General features: G+C 38.1%; 1 protein-coding gene across 1 annotated transcript in view; it reads right to left on the minus strand.

Moving 5' to 3' along the window:
* Positions 1-14072, minus strand: part of LOC124367525 — a 277317-nt gene that overhangs the window by 133917 nt on the left and 129328 nt on the right. Inside the window, exons 24-37 of the mRNA XM_046824409.1 lie at positions 13355-13544; positions 11377-13130; positions 10888-11269; positions 10183-10613; positions 8344-8494; positions 7983-8235; positions 7493-7763; positions 6754-6950; positions 5873-6130; positions 4320-4575; positions 3397-3591; positions 2565-2744; positions 1896-2027; positions 357-589 (exon numbers count right to left, since the gene is read on the minus strand). Of these exons, the coding sequence (XP_046680365.1) occupies positions 357-589; positions 1896-2027; positions 2565-2744; positions 3397-3591; positions 4320-4575; positions 5873-6130; positions 6754-6950; positions 7493-7763; positions 7983-8235; positions 8344-8494; positions 10183-10613; positions 10888-11269; positions 11377-13130; positions 13355-13544 (4883 nt within the window). The remainder of the gene's footprint in view (positions 1-356; positions 590-1895; positions 2028-2564; positions 2745-3396; positions 3592-4319; positions 4576-5872; positions 6131-6753; positions 6951-7492; positions 7764-7982; positions 8236-8343; positions 8495-10182; positions 10614-10887; positions 11270-11376; positions 13131-13354; positions 13545-14072) is intronic.

Below are 14072 nucleotides of genomic sequence, written 5' to 3' on the forward strand. Positions count from 1 at the left end.
ATTACTTCTATTGTGGACACAATATAACTCATAATTTGGCATATCCTTTTACAATTTATAATTTTGCTGTATTGAGAGTATTTAAAATAAAATACTAAAATATATAATAAATGTTAAAAATTAAACTTTTAATTGTCTGAGGTATCCACTTTTAGTAATCTGCACACAAAGAAAAAATCATCAATATGTTAATTAGTACACATTATATTTTTAAACTCTTCTAGATCACCAAAATCTATATTTTTTAATAAAAATAAATCCAAGAATACTGATCAAATTTACATTATTTCTAATTGATGAATGCTCTTTATATTAGAGTATCACATGAAATTTGCGTATAAGATGTATGTGCTGACCTGAGCGGAAGGGTTGGGCACAAGACCAGCCCTACAGGAGCAAGTGGCACGATGGTTGGTCACGGCACACACAGCATTGGGCCCACATGGGGAGCTTAGGCAGGGGCTTGAGCATCTGTTGTCCCGGCACGCCTCGCTGGCTGAGCAGTCCTCGTCAGAGTGACAGCCGAAGATGCACATGTTGTGGAGACATATGTGACCCAGGAAACAATCATGGTCGACACGGCATGTCACTGTAATAAAAAAAAACATAATGTGTAAAACTATCAACAACTAAAATAAAACGGTGCCAAGAAAATCAGAATATAATAATTAAATTAGTAGAAAAACTATGAAAGTCTAAAAATGCAAATTGGAATTTAAGAACTACAAACCCATTGCTTTATTTCAATATTTCTTTAAATGTTTTTAAAGAACATTCATGTCTAGACTACTATATTACATTGGTAGAAACAACAGGCTATAAAGAAACAAGTTTAGTTTTATGAAAAACAAAATCACTAACCAACCTAATGAACTATTTAAACTCCTTAGTAATCAATGCTAATTTCCAATGAAAAACTCCAAATTAGTGATACATGACTATTACTGAGCGAGCTCAGGGTGCTAGGAATGAGAGAATCCCTTGTTTGTGGATTGATATTTTAAATTTGTAAATTGATATAGTAAAGAAAATACAAAAAAACAATATAGAAAACCTGTATATGGGTTGAGATTTTTGTTGCCTCCAAGGGATTCTCAAAGGATCAGTGCGGTTCTTATTATTTATCAATGGCTTTTCTCAGTTGGATGAAATAAAATATGTTTGTTTTCAGATGATACTTTTACTTAGTCAGCATTAAACTACTTCATACTTGATTGAATGATTGGCCTTAAAATTAATAGTAATATTTTATCATCTAAAAAAAGTGATTATTCACTAGCCATTTTTTTAATAGTTTGTATTAAAATACAAAATAAAACTATTTAGTATTTAAGTGATTTAAAGATGTACTATTTGATTCCATAACAAAGTTCAAAATTTTGCCGTATGATGTTGCACTATCATGTTCAAGTAAATATGTACAGAAATTCTAGTTAAAAATTTTCCATTTTCTAAATGCAGACCTATTAAAGACTAAAAACAATTCTGATTAGTTTAAATTTTTAATACAATTTTACAAATTTGGACATTTAATATTCCCTGAAATTATTTTGAATAAAGAAAATTACTTAGTTATGAACTAATACGCAACCTAAAAGGAATTCACATTTTTTTCCAGATTTGCATAATTATTATCCTTAGCCAAGAATACTTCATTATTATATCATAATCATTAATCATAATCATTTAATTAACAACATTTTGGGGTGAGAATACAGTAATGTAATTCACAAGAGATGAGTCGCCTCGTTCGACACCTAGAAACATCGGTCCACTTCAAATATGCATGATAAAATTATATTGTTTTATTTAGAACCTGAGTACCAAACTAAGTATCAAACTATATTGAGATTTGAGTTCTACCATGGAACTACTGATAACAATATAATACTTACAAATACAACTGCCTTTGAGGCACTTCTCATTTAAGGCACAATCGTTGTCTGTCTGACAGACAGGTCGGCACATGCTGTTCTCGCAGCGACTGTCCTCGTCACACTCAGCATCTGACGAACATGACACTGGGACTGTAACAAGACGGGGTTTGTTAGTGCCACTGCTAATAGACTGATACAGTTCATGCCACAGTTAAATAAAAATTCCAAATCAAAACACTAACAATTTTATGATTACATTATAATTAATTCTAACTCATAAAAATGCAGTATCGAGATGTATGATAACAGTTTTAGAGAACACTTAATACCATATCACGACTGTACATGTGTTATTTTATCCTGTCCTGTACTAAATGAAAACATTAATATGTCTACAGCACTACAAATAATGTAAATAAAAAAAATTGCTAGCAGTAAACAACAAGTTTGCCAACTCTTTTTGGTGGGTTCACAAAATTCAACTCAGACTAGAGAACAGGATTGCCAACAACTATTAGTGTGTTCTAAAAGAGCTCTAGAAGAACTAGAGAAACAAACATTTTTGACCTTCAATAAGTTCCTATAAATTTAACAAACTGTGTCCTGATGTTTATGCTCATTGCAACACCCAAAGAGGAACCACTCGTAATAATTTCACAGAATCCACCCTACAAGTGGCTGACTTACTTCTGACACACTCGATTTGATCACCAGTGAAGCCGGGTGGACAACTGCACTGCTTGACGTGGTTGTAGATGCGGCACTCTGCGTTTATCCCGCATGCCCCCGGCGTCTCGCAGGGCTTCATACACTGGCCTTGCACACACTGTTCTGTCAATCCACACTCGTTGTCCGACTGACACCACGCTACAGGAGACACAACACAACAGATTCATTTCTGAGATATGACAAAGACTCTACTGCGCATATGATTGGGAGTGTCTAGCAATGCATGACTACTAGGAAACAGGTTTAGTTTAGGAAAGACTGATAAAAAATATAGCTTTTTACAGATGCTTAAGAATTGTAATTTATTTTAATTGTTTTACAAATTAAGTCAAAAATTCTTTTAAAAAGGAAAATAACAAATACTTTCATAAGAATTAGTTATATTAAGTCAACAAAAGAAAAAATGTTTCTATTAGAGGATAGTTTGTTCTATTGCATTCATTAAAAATCATTTAACTTCTTTGATTAAACTTCTACTTTTAACTTTTAAAGTGATTGCTAAACTTGTAAATAAACATGTTTGTGGGGAAAATGTTCTAATTGTAAATTTTTGTGAACAACTTCTTATAATTTTAAGGGGGAGGAAACCATAACAGCTTTAATAAAATAAGGCAGTTTGCCTTGAATGTAGTAATATATCAATAAACATGATCAGTGTGATCTAACAATAAATATCAAAGCATTGATTTTTTCATGGAAGAAAGAAGACTGCGTATAAAAATTTACCTTAAACACTTGAGATTAGTAAAGTTACTTTGAAAACATTTGTTGCATCGTTTAGGATACTTACGTCTACAGGTCAGCTGGTAGCAGTAGGTGTCCTGGGGACAGTCGCTATTGGCTTCACAGTGCACAGGGGTGGGGTGGCAGCCGAGGGTTAGGTCGCTGGGAGACCCTTCGTACCCGGCCACACACTGACACGAGCCTGTGTGGTCTGCAGACACACACTCAGCACTGGGACCACACACCACTCCCTCGCACACGTCTGCAAAACAAACATCGAGAATTGTTAGGTACTAATTTTTTATGTCACGAAACATAGACTGAAGGTTCATACGGAACATAATTAATTTTGCTAATAAATTACAATAAAAATCAATTTACTGACATATTGTGACATTTAGAAGAGAGTTTTTTTTAACTCTTTCAGTTAATCCAGTAATGTTGCTGTACATATCTTACTTCTGTATGATGATGGTACATAGCGAAATGTGTAGATTTATTTTAAATATATAACAATTTGGCAAGCTATACTCCTCAGTGGTATATAACCAACCATGAACGCACGTGGTATATACTAAATAAACTTTATATTATTTATACATAAAAAAAAACAGAGACAAAGAAAAACATTGGGTTTTATTTCCCAAAATGTTGTTGTTATTTTTACAAACTCATCAGAACCCCAGTCTGGATGAAACTTGGTATGAAATTAGTAAAATCTATATTAGTTAAACAATTATTATATGGTAGCCTAAACTAAACAACTCAAAGTTTGAAAAGGAACACAAATTTTTTAACTCAACATTTTCCTGGGTAAAGTATTATAAATCTTAGTATAAATTTTTATTGAGCCGTCTATAGTGAGTGAGTCATGCCGTTGAGGGTAGATACAAACAGGATACATGTTTTGTAAAGGTTTACCAATAATTAAATTGAATTTAAATAGCTTATTTCATCGAAGTAGAATTTGTAGAGAGAAAATCTAACTACCTTTGCACTTGGGTACTCCATTGTCCTTGACACACTTGGTGGCGGCCGGACAGTCCAGGTCTGTCTCGCACTCGACAGGGGGATGGCAGCCATCTCGGTACGGGTCCCCAACAGTCCCCAGTGGACAGAGACACTTGTAGCTGCCACGCGAATTGTCACAGTGGGCGCCCGGTCCGCAAGGCGCAGACGCACAGAAGTCTACAAGCGAACAGCCTAGGTGAGGGTCACCCGTGTAACCGGGTTGACAGTAGCAGACCTGTCAACAGACATCGTCAGTTTGTATAAAAAGATGAAGTACTAAGACTATGGCTAGAAGATCAGTGGACTAAAAATAAGAAACCTGACAGTAAATCATCATTGACAAAGAGTAAATATTCAAATTGGAATTTATACTTTGACAATTACTTAAATTTCTTATTTCTGAATAATTTTGTGTGTGTGTTAAAATGTAGATGGAATTTACTTGAAAAAATAACAGATAGCCTACTTAATCACAAACAAAAATAAAGCACAAAAACAACTGGAAAAAGTGATGTTAACATCTCCTTGTATAATCATTGAGAATATAGATAAGCAGTCAAGTCCTTACTTCAAAAAATTATTTATAATCAGAATAATAATTTGGCACTAAATTAAAATAGAAATTCCAGATTGTATTGTTGTAACTGATAAATTTCAAAGGTCAGATTTTTATCTCTCTTTGTATGTTTCATGTATATTTTGAAGTATGATCACATTTTAATCTCATCGAATAGCTATGACTAACCAACAACATGGTCACCTTTTCCCCGAATAGTTGATTGTAAATCCAAAATTCTACTCAACACAACCTTATGCTCTGATTTGCTTACTTTAACTAGCTTGACGATTCCAGTCTTGGCTTTATTAGTAGGTTCTTGAAATTATGTTTCTGATACAGTACCAAAACTCCTATCCTTCTCAATTCAAAAGGAAACAGGTTACATATGCTCCTAGTGGTTATTTATATGGTACAGAAATACAAATATAATACATCACATCTATGTATGAAACAATAGTCAAAATTTAACCTACAAAAACACCAAGTGGGTACCACACCATAAGTCACACACCATAAGTCACTTGAAAAAAACATTGTGACAGTCATTATTAATGTTTACAATTATTGTATTTATTTCCCATATAAAATCACTTCTAACAAGTATAATTTACTGTTCAACATAACCTAAAAACAGTATTTTTGTAACGAACAGCTGAATAGCTACAACAATAGTCAAATTGTACAAGTAACCGATAGTATCAAGTGACTTATGGCCCATCCGGTATATTGGACTGTAGGATCACACCAATCACAGAATATTTGGAATATGATTTTATTCCACTTAAAAACGGAAAAGTGACAGAGCTTAGATTTTCTTGAACATTTTGGTTATAAAAATAAGTCTTCAATTAGTTACAATGTTTTCACCCTCAATAAGTTGAACTCTAGTAAAAGTCACAAAAATAAATAGTTATAACCTCAATCTTATTGGTAAATTCAAAGATGACGGGATTCTCTGAAACTGAACCAATACCTGTTTGTGGTTCTCTGCAGAGCACAGGGAGTTCTGGCCACAGGGGTTGTTGGCGAGGCAGGAAATCTTGCACATGAAGTCTTCACAGAGCTTATCTTTAGAGCAGTCATCGTTGGAGCGACACTCGATGGGCTGGCAGCCAATCTGAGGGTTGCCGTGGTAACCAGATTTGCATGCACATTTGGCTTGGTGGTTGGAAGCAGAGCATTCTGCATTGCGGCCACAAGGCGCACCGTCACACACTGGTTTACACTCGGCCTGAAATCATATAAAATATCTTAAATAATAAACCACAATTAAAAACTTAAGTTTAAAAAAAATTTAAACATTGTTATTGAATGAAAGTACTGTCTTTCTTTACTTGCAATGAGACCCTTGGTTTGGTCAAATAATAAATCTCAGTTTTCTGAAATATTATTTGTTTGTAATTTACAATGTTTTCAGCTAGTTTTGTTAAGTTAACAAGTAGTATTATTTAATAACAAGCACTGTGGAAGTTCACTGTTGTGTTTCTCTCAAGTTGTTATAAAATAACTCGTATATACTGATTGTTACAAAAATTATAACATCTATAATTTTATTATTGAAAGGGTTTTCTAAACATCTGTTATGATTAAATTTTAGTTCAAAAATTAGTTACATGTAATTATTGGTTCGAAAATGGCCATATATTTATCATGTATAATTTGCCAATGATTCGTACAGAAAACACACAAAAAGTTCAATTATACCAATACATGTATTCTGTTCCATAAAACTACTTTGTAAAATTTTTAACCTGAACGGTCCAAAAAATGATATTTCATCACTACAGTGGGAAGAAATCAATATTTCCATCACATTGTGGAGTATCTTATTGATCATAAACTATTAACACTCACCTGCCCGACACTGTTTGCGTTGCATGCCTCCCTGGCCTCGCAATCATCGTTAGATCGACATCGCACCTCCTGCACACAGATTCCGTTGAGGCAGTACTGCAGGTCTGGACAAGTCTGGTTGTGTTTGCAGGTGGGTTGACACAGGCCGCTGATACACACTTGCTCACCAACACAATCGCGGGACGTCAAACAGATTGCTGTAAACAAATAATAGTCATACTTATTGCTGAATTTGAGACAAAGTAAAAATTTCATAAATTATGTAAAAGTTTCTGACTTCCAGTTAAACATTTCAATTCCAGCTGAGGAGTTCACTTTTGGCAAAAAATATTAAACTGTTCAGTTTTAGAGGCTCACTCTGTTTCTAACTTCTTTTAAAGTCAGCCTCTCAATCAAAACCCGTTCATTCTATGTGCTCACTTTTTAAGAAGAATATTTTTACTGTTTTATTTATTGCTTCTATGTCAGTTATCATTAAATTCAGATTTGGTAATGATGATTAGTTAAAGTTGACCAGTATGGTACATGACTATTATTAAAATACCACAGAAAATAAAACAATGAAATCATTTATATTTTGCCAAAGTCTTAAATCATTCTTCAAGTTGAATCATATGACAATGAGTCCACCATTACATAAGCATCCTCTACTCAAGTAGTTTAGCATATACGTTACACGTTGAAGTAACGTTAAACAACAGTATATTTTTATATATGATACACGCAAAATGGCACTTACAGAGACAGATGCCGTTGCTACACTTGGTGCCAGAAGGGCACTGGTTGTCTGCTACGCAGTATTGTATCGGCACACACCCCAAGTCTGGATCTCCGGTGTGGCCAGGCCGGCATGAGCATACCGTCTGGCCGGCACCATATCCGGCACTGCACACTGCATTGTCTCCACACAAGTTTGGCACACTGCATGGATCCTGGCAAGCATTGTTAAGACAGACGTAAGCCTTCGGACAGTCCGAATGCTCTTCACACTCGACCCGCACACACTCCACCTGAAAGTTTAATTTAAGTACATTTTTGGGAATATTTGAAAATTTAATTGCATATCATTAGTTTTCAAAGATGAAATAAAATAAATTAGCACACCAATAGGTATTTGATTAATTTCTTTCATTTGTCCTAATAATCACAGATTACGTTCTCAATAGGAAAATTTCCACAGTGATCCTAAGATTCTGAAATTCTCGCCTTTCAGATAAACTGATAATTACCTTGGCATCTCCCTTGGTCTGTGGCGGACACTGGCACTGGGGACCATGGTTGACTGGGGTACATTCTGCATTAACACCACAGGCAGCAGGAGAGTCACAGGGGTTACGGCAGCGACTGTCGATACAGCTGGCAGTCGTCGGGCAGTCCACATCGGAAGCGCAGTCACCAGGATTCCGGCACCCACTCACCACTGGGTCACCGACCAAACCGTCTGGACAGACGCACTGAAAGCTTCCTGGAATGTTGCGACACCTGCAAATGTACAACATTCTTTAAACTCTTTTCTCCCAAATGATATTATAATCATAATATCAGGCACTACTTGGATTCCATCTATGTGATTGAAAAAAAACCACTTACACAGCAGTTTGGTGACAAGGGCTGTTCAAACACTCGTCCACGTCTTGGCAAGTTCCATCAATGAATTGGTACCCATCATGGCATGCGCAGATGCCCTGGTGGTCAGTTACTCTGCAGCTGCCTCGACCACAGTTCAGTCTGTCACATGGATCTAAACAAACGTAAGTACTGTGCTATAATTTATTTCAAACTAATGTTTATTTTAGTTGGTTATACATTTTTATATCTGAAATTAAGAATCTGTCATACCCTAAAAGAAAAACACATTTGAGACACGTGTTCATATCAGGAAAAAGTTTATTTTACGAGGGTAATTCGGAAAGTAAGGTCCGATTCGCGTTAACCAGACAAGCAGTAAGCGAGCAGGGAAATGCGCATGCGCCCTGACTCCCGGTATGCATTGCGCGCAGAACGACGCCATTTGCAGTGAAATCGTTGTAGTCTGCTGTTGTCTGTGCCTTTTTAAAATGTTTAAAACTATTGAACGTCCCGCCGACTGTGAAATACGGTCTGTGATACGGTTTTTGACAGCAAGGAACGTTTCAGCAGCGGATATTCATCGACAGATAAGTGAAGTGTACTGTCCAAATGCAATGAGTGACAGCAAAGTGCGGAAGTGGGTGAGAGGTTTTAAAGATGGACGGGAAAATGTCCATGACGAACCACGATCTGGTCGGCCATCAGTGATCACCGAAGATTTGGTGAAAGCCGTCGATGAAAAAATTTGTGAAGATCGGCGATTCACTGTTTCTTCATCAGCAATAGAATTTCCAAACGTGAACACGTTGTTTAAAATTGATTCTGAAATTTTGGATTTTCGCAAATTGTGCTCACGTTGGGTTCCCAGGCTGCTTACTGAGGAACACAAAAAAAAAAGAATGGGTATTGTTCTTGAATTTTTGATCCAATATCATCAGAAAGGGGATAACCTTTTAGACCACATTGTGATGGGTGACGAGACATGGGTTTCCCACATAACCCCAGAAACGAAACGCCAGTCAATGGAGTGGTGTCACTCGACGTCACCGGTTAAAGTGGTTAACAAGACTGGTTATCGTCGCAGGCGGCCGACTTCTATGACACCGGCATTCAAAAACTTGTAGATCGTTATGACAAGTGTTTACACAAAAGTGGAAATTATGTAGAAAAATAGTGATTGATGTCAGGAATCAAATAAAACAAGTTTTTTGAAAAAATATGGTGTGGTTTTTTTTTAAATAAAAAAACGGACCTTACTTTCCGAATTACCCTCGTAACTTCCAGAATACTCCCTGAAATTCCATGACATCTAGTTTGGAACATTCGAGATTAGATATTCGAAATTTGTATTGAAATCATTAATATATTATGAATCACATACTGATTTATGGTGAAGAGACATCAAGTATGAAAGTTAAAGAAAGAGTAAAGCATGAATAAACCAGTAAAATAGAATTCTTGAGTATTAGAATTGGGATAAAAAAAGAAATAGATAACTGATATAAAAATGAATAACAGATATACAATAGAAAGGGATAACATTTTATTTAAAAACTCGCATTCATTCTGTACATCATTTATCTCATACGATTTTGCCTGAAAATAGAAAAATTTTGTGTTTTTAAATAAATAAATAAAAATGGTTGAACATACAAAAAGGATGATGAGAAATAGGAAGCCGAGACAGCTCCTGAGTATGAATTCAAAGCAGAAGAATATGAGATATACCTAAGAACAGAGAGGATAAAGTGTGTGAAGTGTGCAGGATTATAATAAGAAGAAGAGAAGGGCAGGGAAAAGAGTACTATAAGAAAGAAAATGCAAAGAAAAAATATTTTATAAACTGATTTCAAAACTTACTTGCACATTTGTTGTTTTCACCATCACAGTATCTCTCCTGGGGGCAGTCACTATCTAATACACACTCCACCCTGAAGCAGCCGATATCTTTGTTTGTGGGGTCTCCAATATGTAGAGGCGGACAGCTACATTCAGCTCGGTGGTTCTTTACACTACACAGCGCAGACTGTGCACAGTGAGCAGTGGTACACGGGTCCGTACACCGGCCTTGCACACAGCTGAGTTTGTCTGCGCAATCCACATCCGCCTTACACTGATCTGGTCGGACACATCCTGGTGAGAGGTAAGGGTCGCCCACAGTGCCTGGACGGCAGGAACAACGGAATGAACCGACAGTGTTAGTGCATGCTGCACTCTCATGGCAGGGATTCTGCAGACACTCATTGATGTCCTGACACCCTCGGACAGTCACTTTGAAGCCAGTTCCACACCTAAAACATTATCGCATTTTGAAACATGAAGAAACATTACTACATTAAAAATATTTATAATTACAAAATTTTAGTTTACATTTAATAGTTATAAAATCCGACAAAACTCTTTGATGATTTATATTTCGATGTTTAAATAATTATATCACTGTTATAATTAATCTTGAATTTCAAAGAAATATTTGCAGCAAAGTAAATAACTTTAAGATGCTTTTGAATGCCTACTGAAAACAAAAACTGTAAAAAAATTCCAACAAAATAGCTGCAAGATTACCTGCACTTGTTGTCAACACAGATCTGGTTAACATCACAATCAGTATCAGAGGCACAGCCAGGCCTACAGGTTCCTGCCACGCAGAGCTCTCCAGCTAGACAGTTACTGTCGCCGTAGCAGACCTGAACACAGATTCCACTGTCACACCTCTCACCGGCCGCACACTCTCCCTCACTGCGACAGGGTTGCTTGCACACATGCTCTACACACATCTGGCCCCTTGGGCATTGGTCCTTGCTGCGGCACGACTGCGGTACCCTCACGCATCCTTGCTGTGGTGACGGGTTGCCCTGGAACCCATCGGGACAACGGCAGATTGTCTCGTGGTTCACGCATGCACATTGAGCGTTCGGCCCGCATACGCCCTCCGCAGCACAAGGGTCTGTGGAATAATAGAAAGGTTAAAATCAACATTCCAGTCATTGTATCTCTTATTAGAAATTCACTCTTATTTATATATCTTATCTAAGGCAAAATTTAATTACGCACCTTGACATTTACTGTTGATACAAGCATGACTAGATTTGCAGTCTTTGTTGCTTCTGCAGCCTATGACACATACACTGTTGAGGCAGGCTTGACTAGACTGACACTGTGAGTGTCCAACACAAGGAACTTGACACTTGTTGGCGACACACCTCTCGCCCTCCGAGCAATCTTCTGACTTGCGACAGACCACTTTGCACTGCCCGTTGATACAGACGTCTCCGAGGCAGTCGGCATCCGAAGTGCAGCTCGTGAGTTGTCTCAAGCAGCCCTCACCAACATTCTTCGACAAAGGTGTGAACTTCGGGAGACACTCACAGACGGGTTTTCGTTCCACTACATTGCACAGAGTGTTCGGTCCACAAGCTCCATCACAGGGGTTTACACATTTACCTCCGACGCAAGCCGACTGTTCGGGACAATCTGAGTCCCCTTCGGGGCAATCTCCTTCTGGACGGCAGCCTTCTGTGAAAGGATCACCGACGTGATTCGGAGGGCATCGGCAAGTGTGACCCACAGATGGTGTCGGTTCACAGACAGCAGAAGGGTGGCAAGGATTGGGGTTGCAGACTTCTGTCAGAACGCACTCAATATCGGGAAGTGGGTTGGGCTTGAATCCACTTGGGCACTGGCAAACAGATTTGTGGTCTTCGGCAATACATACGGCGTTGGCTCCGCAAGTGTCCTCCTCGCAGACGTCAAGGCATGTGTGGCTCAACCGGTTGCACAGTTGGTGTGAAGGACAGTCAGTATTGTAGACGCACGGAACTGCTTGGCACCCAAAAGTATTGGGGTCACCAGTGAACAACCCTGGAGGGCACTGGCACTGCGCCACATGATTGTTAGCCACACAGACAGCTTGGGGGCCACAATTCAGCATATCACAAGCTGGTTGACACGACAAGGCTCCAGAGCTTGAGTCCAATCTACAGGTATCTGCTTCGGCACACTGGCTATCCTGAGTGCACTGGTTTCTCAGAGCAGGTTTGCATCCTTCCCTATCATTTGGATTTCCCGTGAATCCCGGTAAACACTGACAGTGGCCAGCATGGTTAGTAGCAACACAAGCTGCATTACTAGGGCAAGTGAACTCTAAGCATATTCCAGTACATTTCAACACTCCGAGTGGATCCGGTCTACACTCAGCAGTATCCGCACAATCTTGGCTCGATTCGCAGTCTGGTAAAGATGGTTTCTGACAAGTTGAGCTTATTGGGTTCCATTTGAATCCCTCCTTACACTGACAGATCGGGTGGTCGTCGTCATCGATGAGACATTCTTCATTCTGGCCGCAAACCAGATTTTCACAAGGGTTAGAACAAATGTTCTGGCCATTGGAATCTATCACGCAGACAAGTCCAGGCTTGCAATCTTCATCCTTGGAACACTCAGGGGTAACTGATCTCTCTGGTTGACACCCGATATTCAAATCTCCCGGATTGCCTTCGTAGCCGTCTGAGCAGATGCAGGACGACCTGTGGTTTTCGGTTACACAGAGAGCATTGGGCCCACACTGGAGTTTACTGCAAGCGTCCACACACTTTCGCACGTTTTTACTGAACTGGAAACAGATCTCAGCGCTCTTGCAGTCAAAGTCGTTGTTGCACTGCCCCTCCACCTGGCATCCAGACTGGAGGTTGCTGGGATTTCCGATTAGCCCAGGTGGACAGACACATTTCCCGTTGACACATCCAGCTCTGGGTCCACACTTCACTCCATCACAACGGTTCTTACAGTGGCCTCGCATGCATGTGTAACTGAAACAAGACGTCTCAACGTTATGAATCATCTAACTTTAAACACCTTAAAAATGAAATATATACATTAACATAATACATTTTTTCAATTCACTACAAAATAAACTAAATTTTAAAGATGGGTTTCTGAAACCTGTAAAAATTTCGGTATGGTTCATATGAGGTTGATAAGAAAAAGTGTAAGCTTAAATCTACTGATGTCCCAAGAAACCCTAATTACTCACCCAGAGGGACAAGGCCTGTCACTGCTGCAGGCGCAGGTGATGGGGTCCCCACATTGTTGAGGTGCCACTGGCAAACATCCCGTGAAAGGGTTGCCTAGGTAACCATCCACACAACGGCAGTCGAAACTTCCAGGAGTGTTAATGCATACAGCGTTATTGCCACAGGCGTTGCCAATGCATTCATCAATATCTGAAAAAAACATTCTGTTTTTAGATACATCTGGCCTGGATAATGGATTATGAAATACAGCTCATGAAAGTATTACAATAAAAGAAAGTATTCTTTTTTATTTTAACACAACATTACATAAAGCACCAACGTAGTAGTAGGCCACATGGTGGTTAAGCATGTGTGGTTAAGTCTACTATGTGTGCATTACATCAAATATTTATTTTGTTTATGTTTAATTTATTAAATCTGTATTTTATTGACATTTTTAATATGTTTTTAACTTTTTTCATCTTTACAATTTTTTAACAACCTGACGGTTGGGACTCTCATTTCGAAATATATAATTGTGGAATCGACAAAAAAACACTTTTTTGGAAAATACCGAATAGGTAAGTTACTATATATTTATTAAACCAGTATAGACCAGTCATTCATAATAAACAACATCCATTCTCACCTTACTTTCTCCAAATTACTTCCGCATTGGTTTGGCACACACAATACAGTTTACTTTATTTTATTGTTTGGTTGAGGCTTTAGCATGAG

This window comes from Homalodisca vitripennis, chromosome 8, assembly GCF_021130785.1.
Source record: "Homalodisca vitripennis isolate AUS2020 chromosome 8, UT_GWSS_2.1, whole genome shotgun sequence".
Taxonomy (NCBI): Eukaryota; Metazoa; Arthropoda; class Insecta; order Hemiptera; family Cicadellidae; genus Homalodisca; species Homalodisca vitripennis.